Source organism: Lissotriton vulgaris, chromosome 1_1 (genome assembly GCF_964263255.1).
Source record: "Lissotriton vulgaris chromosome 1_1, aLisVul1.2, whole genome shotgun sequence".
Taxonomy (NCBI): domain Eukaryota; kingdom Metazoa; phylum Chordata; class Amphibia; order Caudata; family Salamandridae; genus Lissotriton; species Lissotriton vulgaris.
Window position 1 is genome coordinate 1,806,955,157 of NC_141685.1, and position 12,670 is coordinate 1,806,967,826.

At 47.7% G+C, this 12,670-nt stretch overlaps 1 protein-coding gene across 1 annotated transcript in view; it reads left to right on the top strand.

The window, feature by feature from the left end:
- UTP20 (UTP20 small subunit processome component) overlaps nucleotides 1-12,670 on the top strand; it is a 1,022,377-nt gene that overhangs the window by 223,281 nt on the left and 786,426 nt on the right. The window contains exon 18 of the mRNA XM_086919130.1: nucleotides 265-423. Coding sequence (XP_086775256.1) covers nucleotides 265-423 — 159 coding nt within the window. The remainder of the gene's footprint in view (nucleotides 1-264; nucleotides 424-12,670) is intronic.

Below are 12,670 nucleotides of genomic sequence, written 5' to 3' on the forward strand. Positions count from 1 at the left end.
ACACTCCTCTTTTGTTCATTCCTTAGCCATCCTGGGACAGAGTTGCAAAGAAGGTAAAGTTGTCTCTGACGTATGAAGCAATTGGGACATTTTTTTGGTCATTGTGAATATTGAGAGTGAGGTACACATTATAAGATTTCATTTGAGTAGCTTTTTAAATCCATTATAGAAATTGTAGGGTTTGTACGTCGTTGTTCATTACCTGGTTTAGATATTGTATTCATACAGATGCTGCTTTTGACAGAACTCTCTTGTGTTTTTAAGAGTGAGGGGGCAGAGGAGCGTCAGTCTGTGTTTACAATATTACTGCAAGCAGAGCTTGTCCCTGCAACTGTCCATGACTACAGGGAGAAACTCCTACACCTGAGAAGACTGCGGCATGATTTGGTTTCCGCTTCGGTGTCAAGCAGTCTTTTCCAGGAGGTAAGGATTTCACAAAATTGAAACTTCAATATGCATGTTTTTAGTTTATCAGAACACATACATTCAGATTGTATTGTCTGGGAGACAATGGTATGAGAGCCACTTGGGATGTACAAAGATCAGATCCAATGTTGTTGTAAACGTGTTGAGTCTGAAGAGAATGCTGTGCCAGATGTGATAACCCAAGAGAGAAACACCTGTCTTATATTGCTGCAGGCACCTGCCTTGCTGCTCTGAAACAACAAACCCATTGAGCTTCTTGAAAGATGCGGGGACTCCACAGCTTGCTGAGTGTTTGCCACACAGTACGCTAAACCTGAAAAAGTGCTTGATAACGGTTATTAGACCTTGTAACATTGCTTTTACTCCTTGGGTCTGTTGATGGTTTCCATTTCACATCTCCGGTTTAAGTGGCTGGAGCCACAGGGCTAAATGGAACTTGTCACCATTTGCAAACAATTGGTGTAATAGGCAGTAAAACTTTGTTTGCAATGAAACAAGTGTTTTCACTGTTTTTTCTTTGTTGCGTATTTTTTCTGTCCTCCTACTTCAAGCACTCACTTAAAAAAACAAGCATTTGCAATGCAATAGGTCTCGCATTTACTTGAGTTTGAGCTATTGGCATTGTAAATGACAATGCCTTTTATTTATGTTTTGGTTTTTAAAACAGATAAATAAAAGGCATTGTCCTTTACAATGCCAATAGCTTAAACTAGCGTAAATGCGAGACCGTTTGCATTGCAAATGCTTGTTCTCTTCTGCACACACAAAGCATCAATCCTCATAGTAATGGCCAAGGACCGCTTTAACGCTGGTGGGGCACAATTTGGTTGGAGCTGAAGGCAGTGTGAGTTTCTCTCAGTGGGGCAGTATGGTGTTTAATGGGGGAGAGGATGTGGCACTCTGCATATGACAAACTTCAAGGCTCTGAGACAAATGGCTTGTGATAGCACTTTTGAGCATATTTGGGACATTCTGCAAATGGCAAAGTTTTCAGATGAATGTATAGTGTTGACCAATAACAACCGAGCGCATGTGTGCAGTGTCACTTTAAATAAATGTGGAAAGATACTAGCTGTACCGTCGTATTTTGCTTGTGGCAAAAATAAATGTGGATAAATACAGAAAAAATGTCCCAAAAATAAATATGGATAAATACAGATGGAAATGGCAAAAAAATAAATACCATAAAACCGGGAGCCCTAATTATAATGTATCACCACCGCCACCATGGGGACACAATTGGTCATGACCTGGAATGTTAACGGTCTGTTAGATTGTATGAAGGGGGTGGGGTGTTATCTTCAGCTTGCACAAAGACACAACCCTATCAATAAATACATTTATAGAGAGCGCTACTCACCCGTGAGGTTCTCAATGCGCTGAGGGGAGTGGGGGGGTGGAGGGAGGGGGGGGGGATGCTGCTACTGCTCGAAAAGCCAGGTCTTGAGGTGTTTCCTGAAGGTGAGATGGTCCTGGGTCAGCCGTAGGTGGGTGGGTTGGGAGTTCCATGTCTTGGCAGCCAGGTAAGAGAATGATCTTCCTCCAGGTGTGGTTCTGCAAATCCGTGGTACGAGGGCGAGGCTGGCGGTGCGGAGCTGGCGGGTTGGGGTGTGGAACGTGAGGCGGCTGTTGAGGTGTTCGGGGCCCGTGTTGTGGAGCGCTTTGTGTGCGTGGCTGAGGAGCCTGAAGGTGATCCTTTTGCTGACAGGAAGCCAGTGCAATTCTCTCAGGTGGGCAGATATGTGTATGTGGCGAGGGATGTCTAGGATGAGTCGTGCGGATGCGTTCTGTATGCGTTGGAGCCTTTCCTGAAGTTTGTCTGTGGTTCCTGCTTAGAGGGTGTTCCCTTAGTCCAGACGGATGGTTTCGGTAGGGATCCACTGGAAGATCTTTCGGAGCATGCATAGGGTGTTTAAGCATGAGGATGAGATGGCGTTGACTTGCTTGGTCATCGTGAGGGAGGAGTCTAGGATGAATCCCAGGTCCTCCGTCTCCAGGAAACTCCCCTACAGGGACACAATTGCCACTTTCTGGCCCTTAAAGGCAATGATAGGATGTACCATGGGGTATACACTTTGGATCCCGCGATGTGGCTACCCTCTTACACCGAATATTACCCCTGGTGGTGACAAGATTTACACAGGATGATCATGGCCGGTATATGATCCTGAAGGGCTCTTTTGAAGGCACTTTGTACAATATAATAAGTGTATATGCCCCACCTGCCACACACCAATCTTCCCTGACAACCCTCAGAGAGCTGATAGTTGCCATGCCTCTCGGGTGGTTATTGTGGAGGAGGATTTCAATGATGCAATGGGACAGCTGGACTGGCACAGACACCAGAGAGGACCCCAGAGGCAGGGGAATGGTTTAGCAGAATGGTCAACTGGATTGGGACTCAGCGACTCCTGCAGCTTATGGAGCCCTGGGAAACAGGAATACACTCCTGGTTCAACAGCGCATGGTCCGCTGTCTCTCATAGACTGTCTGTCTCTCCTGACCTCTGACCTGTTGCAGACTCAGGGTTGCATATACTCCCCGCGGGATATCGGACCACCTGGCGTGGCATCTCAATGGAAGACTCCTAGTTGACAAACAGTTTGCAGAATGCCTGGCCGCCGAATTGAAAGACTTCCTAGACTTAAATAAAGGCATGGTAGACTCGGCAGGGTTCCTCTGGGAGGTATACAAGGCCTCATTGAGAGGTATCTCTCACTCTGTTAGCTGGATATAACAGAAAAAACAGATCCGAATTACATAGCTAGAAGCCTCGATACGGGAACGGGTGGATTCAAAGGCACTCATGCCAGTTAACTATACATAGAATAGCGCTGCGCAGGGTGTGCTTGGAAATGTAGGATGGCTTCCAATCGTGGTTTGTACGAGTCGGGGGGGGGGCTGGTGGGGTGAATGGTGGGCCACAAATCAAGCAAATCGAGCAAGCTCCTCCATTGGTGTGGCTGGCTCTGTATATGAAAATGCCACTTGGTGGTGATACCGTTCCCCAAAAGTGTACAGGGCTTAATGTAAAACCAAAGTTCTCTATTAGTGGTAGTGTGGGCAAGCAGCCTTAGGACTAACCAGAGGAGTGTAAGACATTTATTGCACAACAGTGATCAATCATGGACACATGACTCAAGGTGATACAGATGAAGTTTAGAAAATTATACTTTATTTTAATTGTATTCTAAGACCAAGATCTTCACAATAAGGTAAGTGTGTTTTTAAATAAAAATACTTTTCACCTTGCAAAACCGACACTTTAAAATCTTTCAGCACAGTCCAGTCTTATCCTAAGGGAAAAACAATATCGCAGTTAAACAAGTAAGTAATGCACTAACAATTCCTGTCTTCAGACCCAAAAGTCATTAAGGGTCAGGTGAGGACCAAAACTGCACCACCAGTGGCGCCGGGTGCAGGGGTCAAAATCTGAGTTCAGCTCAATGCTTTTCAATGGAGACTGGGGGTGCCTGGAGCCACACTGCTTTCAGGTAGGCAAATCGGTTGCAGGGGCCAAGCTTTGGAGTTAGCACAAGCACAGTGGGGGCTACAAAGCAGCACCAAACATACATCAACGTCGGAGTCTTCTTACCGTAGCTGGTCGCGGTCAGGGGGAGCCTCTAGATTCACACTGCAGGCACCCCCTGTGGAGATCAGGAGAGGTCAGCCAGTGCGGGACATGAGGTCTGGATTGCTGGGAAGACTTCACTGCACAGGTGAGCCACTCAGGCATGGCCGTTGGGTGCAGAGTGGGCTGGATCCGGAGCCCTTGGAGTCAGTTTCTTCTGGACAGGTATGCTGTCTCTGAGAAAGTGTCATCATTCATGCATGGTATGCCCCCACTTTTTGCTGAATTGCTGATGTACTTTGAGTCAGTGTGCCCTGGGTTCCTGCCAATCGGGTACCCAGGGCCTGTGTTCCTTCCCTAAAACTGTGTTGAGACCAAAACCCAATTTAGTGTTTAGGGGCACCCTAAACCTTCCTTCCTCAGATCCCGATTTTGAAACCAGAAGAACAAGAAGAAGAAGAAAGAAGACCTGCCGTGCAGCTGCTAACAAAAGGACAACACCAACTGACTTGGCCCCAGCCCTACCGGCCTGTTGATCCTTGAACCTGATCCTGCTAAAACCCTGTTGTCTCCTGCGAACAGCAACCTCGAAAACCCCGGAGGACCTGCCTGCCTTGGGACTGGGACTCCCATGAGCAGTGGTTGTGCTCAAACAGCAACAACCCCTGGTGCCACCCAGGAAACCGCGAATCCAGCACATTCTGCACCAACCCGGCCCGTGCCTGAGTGGTCAAAGATCACAAGGAGCTCCCCCCGGCGATTGTGACTAAGAATCCAGCACCCAAGGACCCTCCTCGACGATCCCGACGATGCCTGCAGCCTCACAACAAGGGACCCGTCCAACCGCGACCAGCAGAGGGTAAGATTTCCTGACGTCAAAAGACACATCTGCACCATGCGCCCCATGGCCCCCTGTGCCCAACTCCTGAGTGTCTACCTATCCTCCAAGATCCCAACTTACCTCTCGAAGTGGTGGTCGCACCTGAAAAATCTCCGTCCCTGAGCCTGCAGCCTTTGTTGAACTTCCAGCTTTCCCATTGAATAGCATTGGGTGCCCAAAAGCACCCTGCCCCCAGCCGCTGTGTGCCACTGGAAGTGCAGCAACTACCCTATCCTACTTCCCACTTGCCCTGTGTAAGTGACCAGGAGCTCAGCTGACACAGCCGCATGGTCCGCCTGCTGGCAGCCACCAACCAAAGGCCCCCTATCCTCTGTAGTATAACATTGGGCCTACTCACTCTGCACCCGGCTGCCCCTGTGCTGTGAGGGTGTAACAACTGTACTTACCTGACCTTGGGAGACCCCTGAGTCTACCCCCAGAACCTTAACTCTGCCAGCCGAGTACTTGCCCAAAGACCGATAACTTGATTTTCTCCATAGGGTAACATTGGCGGGGTTTCACTTGAAAGTTTTGGAACTTTAAAATATTCACAAAAAATCAGCCGATCAAGGAAAACTAAATTACTCACCTGTTATCAGGAGAGATCCCAGTGCTGTACCTTTGAGCCCAGCACTGAACCTGAAAAGTAATTATAACTGCTATTGCTAACTGTTACTGCTAACTCAATTTTCCTCCATAGGAATCCATTGTCTGTTTTTTACCAGAAATTCCTCGAAGTGTCGATTTTCGAAACTCACAACTATTCCTTAAAATATGCCTGTGTAACAAAAACGATTTCTTTCAACTGTGTACAGGAAATGCATCAGGGCTGAATCCACCTACCGTGGTTGTAAAATAAAACAACTATATATTTTTATATATAAAACAATGGGCCTAGAGTTCAGTTTTTGTGTGTGTGAGACCATTTGCTGACTGTGTAGAACAAATGCTTTACACTGTCCTCTGATACTGCCTTACTGCTCGACCAAGCTACCACTTTAGAGAGTTAAGGTTATGTCTAACTTTAGCCTCTGCCATACTGTGGACTCTGTGCACCCTGTACCTTCCTTTGGTCCAGTATATACAGAGCCACTTTCTTACACTGTCCATGGCAGATTGGAGTCTTTTTCGAAGGCAGAGTCCTCCCAGGGTTTTCAGAGGTCGCTGGCTGGTAGACAGCTCGCAAGTTCGCATATGCTGTAAACAAGCTGGTAGGGTTTGGGCGAAGGCAGTCATCGTCTTCAGTCTTCTCTGTAGGGTTGTCTTGCTTCTAAGGTCGTTACGAATCTGGTTTCTAGGTTTGGGGGAGCCACCTAAATGCTAGATCTAGAGGCGTTTCAGAGGAGTAGCAGATGGGGCCAATGGGCACCTTTCCTGGGGTGACTACACCCTTAATTATGCAACCCTCCTGTGGGGACCAAAAGATGTGCTTCACCTCACCTTCCCACCTTAGGGGTGGAGTTAACAGAGGTTGGCACATCTCCTAGTCTCCTTAATTTTCCCTCTGGTTTCCTGCGTAGAGTGGGGGTGTAAACCAGGGGCCGCCATCTGCTGCTAGCAGCAGAGTCTGGGGGTCGCATTACTAAGACGGCAGGCCTTTGAAGCTTCCCTCTCCAGACACTGGCCCATCCTGGGGCAGGAGGAGTGACACCTCTGCTGAGGATGTGCATTATTTCTTGTCCCAGAGAGCAGGTACTCTCTCCCCGAGGGGTACAGAAACATGTCTGGTGGTGGCTGGCTGCCTACAGCCGGTCAGAGACGACACCAGGGTTGGTAGGTTTTCAGGGGGCATCTCGGAGGTGCCCTCTGGGTACATGGTACGATAAATCACACACTGGCATCAATTTGGAATGATTGAGAGTAGTAGTTTGGTACCAAACACTCCTGTTTTCAGTGAAGCCATCATGGTGCTGCAGAACTCGAGTTGTCGAGTTTCCAGCCCATGTACTCTCTATAGCTTCACTGGCACTTGAAATATTAAAGGTTGGACCCCAATATTGTAGGGGCATATCTGCTCATGCAGATATGTCCTCACCTGTGGTACAGTGCACCCTGCTTTAGCGCTGTGAGGCCTGCTAGAGGGGTGACTTACCTATACCTTCAGGCAGTGCTGGCTGGCATGGCACCCGGGCAGCAAGCCGTATCAACTTTGTTGTTTTCTCCCTCCCAGGGGCATGCAAGCTGAAAGGGCAGTGACATGATCCCAGTGAGGGGGGTCCTTGGGGACCATCTTCAGCTCCCAGGCTCTAGGTACACAGGGTGCCACTTACTGGGGACTTACAGGGGGTAGAAGTACCAATAGGGAATAAGCAATGGCACAGGAGACCTGGATGGCAGGGACCCTGTGCTCTACAATCGAAACCACATCAAAATCAGGCAAAAAGTGGGGACTAGCCATGCAAAAAGAGGCACTTTCTCACAATTGGCTAGCCACAGAAGCAAGGATAATGCCCCATATCAGGAATGAGGCTGGGCAGATCGTTGAAGACTCCTAGGGATTGTGGCAGTGTTTACTTGCATCTATGTAACATTATACCCGGCCTAGGCCTGCCCAGAGCACAAATCGGCTTACCCACTGGTCGCGGATATCCCAATGCCCAACTAGCCGTGGCAGATAGGACAGAATTAGAGCAGGTGATCACACTTGAGGAAATTGGAAATGTCTTTGCAGATCTGAATGCCGGGAAGACACACAGGTCAGACGGCTACCCAATTGAATACTATTGCAAGCTGTGGTCAGACATTCTGCCACCCATTCTAGATTTATTCTAGATTTATACATCAAGGCTAATACCAACCCTCATATGAATGTGGCAATGCATATCATCCTACCCAAGCTGGGTTGTCACTACAATGTTTTTCTGCTGCGCAGGCCCATTTTCCTCATTAACACAGAGGTTAAACTGTATGCAAAGCTTCTAGCTAACCAGCTACTACAGATCATTCCCTTTCCAGTACACCCGGACCAATGTGGCTTTATCCCACGCCGCCGCCACATTACATTTCAGAGCCTGGCCCTGGACTACATTAAAGCACTAGGTGTACAGGCAGCCCTACTACTCATAGACTTCGATAAGGCTTTTGACGCTGTCAATCAATTGTTCTTTCGTAGAGGAGACTCTCACTGAGGAAGGATTTGGGCCAGTTTCCGAGCATACGTTAAGATCCTACATGCTCTTCCACAGGCCCGGGTACGTATTAGTGGGATATTATCTCACCTGTTGCCCATCGGTTGCCCATCGGACGGTGGCCCAGACAGGGCTGTCCCCTCTCTCCCCACACCTCCTCCACACCTCTTCCCCTTGTTTGCTCTGGTCATTGAACCCCTAGCGGCTTGGATCCGGCTTGGATCCGGTGAGATTCCCAATTCTGGGGATTAGATTGGCGTCTAACAATGGAGGACCCAATAACCCTCTACACCAATGAAGTAAAACTCTTTTTGTCCAGACCGGCTGAAATGGGCCGCTTTTCCTTCAAATCCTGGAAGCTCACCTGGTGGCCTCTGGACTGAAGTTCAGCTGGGATAAGGCCCTCCTGGTGCTGAGAAGAGACAGCCAAGATGAACGTTGGCACCCCCCATTCCCGATACATCGCCTTACCTTCCAATATCTTGGGATTTATATTTCCTGGGAACTGGGCCGCACCTGGAGCCTTAATCTTGGTTCTCTGAGGATTCAGGAGAATATGATATGATGGGACAAGCTCCCCCTTAACCTTATGGGCAGGATAGCCCTTTTTAAAACGTTAATCTTTCCGAGGCTCCTATATGTTCTTTAGCTTTATCCCCGCCACAGGCCTGGTTCAAGGCCTTGGCAGCCATGGAGCGCAGATTCATTTTGGCTGGTAAACCACCAAGAGTAGCTTTTGGTGAGTGCGTTCACTCGGTCTTTGATGCGGCCTCCCTTTGCCGATGTCCGCTATAACTGGGCGCCCATAAATGAATGGATGGTTCTGGTGTTGGGGGGGATGGGGGAGGAGGGGGGAGGGGCCCGCGCCCGCATATCAGGGCGAGTATTCCCTCCTGAACTTGAACTATATGACGGCTCCTATATGGGGTCTCCATTCCTGCCTCTATACCGCAGGTGACCCAGGTGATGTGCTCGGTCTGGAGAGCAGCACTGAGATGGACCGGATATGACTGCAAACTCACACTCGAAACCCCCGCCCCCGCTGGAGGGACCTTGTCTGGCACAGGTGTTGAATTTACAGGGCTTCAGAGCCATAGGGATCTCAAAATTGACTTCCTCCTAATTATTTAGATATTTACAGCTCTGCCTTTTCTATTGCTCTCTTTTTGCACTCAGAGAAGGCGTTGGCACCCACTGGCTCAAGTTGAACACGGTCAAAACAGAGCTTCTTATCAACAATTGGCATTTCCATTTTCTGACACACATTTCATCTGGCCTTTTATTTTGGCCCTTGCACCACACCGTTAGGTACAGTTGAAAAGACCTAGGGTTAATTTCATATCTTCTTACTGATAGACAGTCCGGTCATGGCAGTTACTTCTTCGTGTACCCCCTATCTAAGAAAAGTTTTCTTATTCTCCTCTTCCTCTCTAAGTCTAGCTGACGAGATATTATTTTGGCACTTTGTGGCTCAAACCTGCACTGCTTTAACAGCTTCTATGTAGACATTAAGTTAACTCTAATTGACTGCTAGTCTATTCAACATGAAGCTGCTGCTTGGTGGTGGCTACACCCCAATTTTGCCAGACTACGCAGGTCCTTAAAGCTCTGCATTTGTTTCCCATTAAGGCTTTTGTCTCCTTTAATGTACAGATTCATCCAATGTTCCATCTTCAGCACATCCTCCAAATTCATTGAATGATAGTTCAATCTGATAACTCATCGAGGTCTCTTCTTTCCTCCTCTTCTTTCACGCTTCTCAGACTTTGTATGAAATGATTGGAAGGCCATGCCTTATCGGTCAGACGTTTTTAATGTGGCATATTCTGTCCTCTGAATTTACTTGAGCTTCGGGAAGGAACTGATAGCCTTTTTGTTATATCAACATTTAAATCAGTTCTCATATACTCATTACTATTTCGGCTGAGCTTTTAGTACCTAGTGATACTATTTTCAGAGTTCCTGGTCTGTGTGCCGTCTGAAACTAACAATGGGCACACACATATTTGCACTGAGCCAGCGAGATCTCTCTACCTGTGATGTTTTCGACCTGCATTTTGAGAAATCTTTATAATTTTTAATTTATCCACCAAGCCATGGATTGTATTAGTACACTGCAAGTGATACCTATTGTGGCCATCTTTTGCACCAATACCCTTTCCCTGGCATTAGTAAGACATTCCTTGCACATTGTGACCATTATTCGCTTAGTGATGGGCTGCTCTGACAATATTTTTTTGTTGTAAAATTTGTTTATTGAAGTTTACCAATAAACATGAATACAGCAATGCAATAAGAATTCTTTGGTTAGGGAGTTACAAAAATAAGCTCCGAGCCTGCAATACAATTATAGGTTTAGTGTCCTGTGCACGACTCTTAATTTCTTCATTGTCACTACCAAGAGTGAAAGAACGTATGCCTCATACATCAGTGCATTGCAATCAGAATATATAAGGACAGCAACTGATGAACACACATAGCTGATTGGGGTTTGCAACTTGGTTAGGGGCATGGACGTGGGCAATGACTTAGCTAGTTGTAAAGTACTTTGGTAGATGCGTAGCGTTGTGGATGATTGTAGAAAGTTGGCTCTTTGTGTGATAAATCAATTATGTGCTATACCGTGTAAAGAGTCCAGGGGCTAGTAGACATGGACTATGCAATCCCCAAGTGCTCTATTAGGGGATAGTGTGGTCGAGCAGTCTTCTGCTTAATACAGAGGAGTGCAAGACATTTGTAAAATGCACACAATAATTTAAAAATGACAACATGACTCAAGAAGGAGATCCACACCAATTTATAAAAATAGCAAACATGTTTATGTAGGTGTAGGCATCAGAGAAAAATAATTCAGTTAAGTACTTTTCAAATATAAATTGGTTTTTTTTAAAAGTGGACACAGTGTAATTTCAGAGTTCTGCAATGATATCTTATGGAAGGACAAGCAAGTTTGAAAAACAGGTACAGTATTTTGACTTCAGGAGTTAAGGTGAGTGGAGAGCAAGGTCCAAGGCAGTACTAACAGTACATCACCTACGGTATGAGGGTGGCCGGGTGCAGGATGCAAATCAGCGTTGGGTGTCCAATAGCTTGTAATGGAGATCGGTCACTGCAGAAAGTGACTGAATGCTCTGGCTAAGAAGCCAGTCCGGCTGAACCACCAAGTTGGCTCAGGCCTTGCGATTCTTGGGTTCCAGGGGACACTTTTGGTCTCTTATCCAATGCCCAGGGGGTGTCGGGTGCAGGGGTGTCTTTAGGCATTGGGATTTTCTTACCGGAGCACTCGTGGTCCAGAGGGGTCGATGTGCAGAAACTGCTGGCGACCTCACGGAGTCCAGGAGAGGTGAACCCACGATGGACTCTGGCTCTGGAGGACTGATGAACCTTGTTGGCCCATTTCAGCTCCGGCAGGAGGCAACGAGTGCAGTGGTTGCTTCAGGTGTCTGGGTTTGGCGGTTCCAGAGGCCTCAGGATCTCTTCTTTAGGAGTTCTTTTGAACAGGTCTGATGTTCATGGGAGTTCTTGGTCTTTATTGAAGGCAGGCAGTCCTCCCAAGGTTTTGGAGTCTCAACGGCTGCTGATGGGACTTCTTTGATGCAGAGGAGATGACGAACGCCAGACAGGTCAGGTCGACCTGTGCCAAGTTGGAATCTCTTCAATCTTCTCCGCTTTTGTAGCTCTTAGCGTCCTCCTCCTCCTTCGGAGGTCATCAGGATCTGCTTCTCTGGTGCCAGGGACTCATCTAAGTACTGAAGAGATATATATATATATATATACATTCACCAGAATGCAACGGGACCCAGGCCAGCGCAAGAACCCGCAGCGCACCTGATAACAATCTCGCCGTGGGAGTGGCTAGGGAACCATTCTGTAAAGATGCAAAGCCCGTGGTGTGAGATCTGCAAAGGAAACGAGGCACTGAAGAAAGCCAATGCTGAAACGCGTCTGCCACAGCGTTTCTAAATACCTGCAACCACGCGCTGCTGAGACTCTCTGAAATAAATCCAGTTTTGAATTTTCCTGGTGTGTCGGGCTCATTTTGATGGAAGTGAGCGTTTGGTGTTCTTATATGGACCAAGTAGCTGGATCTTGGTCACCGACACCCCCTCTCGGTCTGGAGTGACACAGCCAACCAGCAACTCTGTGGACTACGTACTTGGAAGGTACAGCGTGTCACCCCCCCCAAGCGGAGACAAAGCCACTGTGCGTCATCGTCGATTTTGGGGAGAGAGCGATGTAGTTTGCTTACTGGGGAAAACAACTGGCTTCAAGCTACAAACTGTTCTCCTGGGACCTGAAGCCGAAGGTGAAAGAAGCTGTGATAATGCCACTGGGTGTTTGGTAATACCCTTCACAGTATGGGTTACCAGATTGCACTACATTCACCAGAATGCAACGGGACCCAGGCCAGCGCGAGAACCCGCAGCGCACCTGATAACAATCTCGCCATGGGAGTGGCTAAGGAACCATTCTGTAAAGATGCAAAGCCCGTGGTGTGAGATCTGCAAAAGAAACGAGGCACTGAAGAAAGCCAATGCTGAAACGCGTCTGCCACAGCGTTTCTAAATACCTGCAACCAGGCGCTGCTGAGACTCTCTGAAATAAATCCAGTTTTGAATTTTCCTGGTGTGTCGGGCTCATTTTGATGGAAGTGAGCGTTTGGTG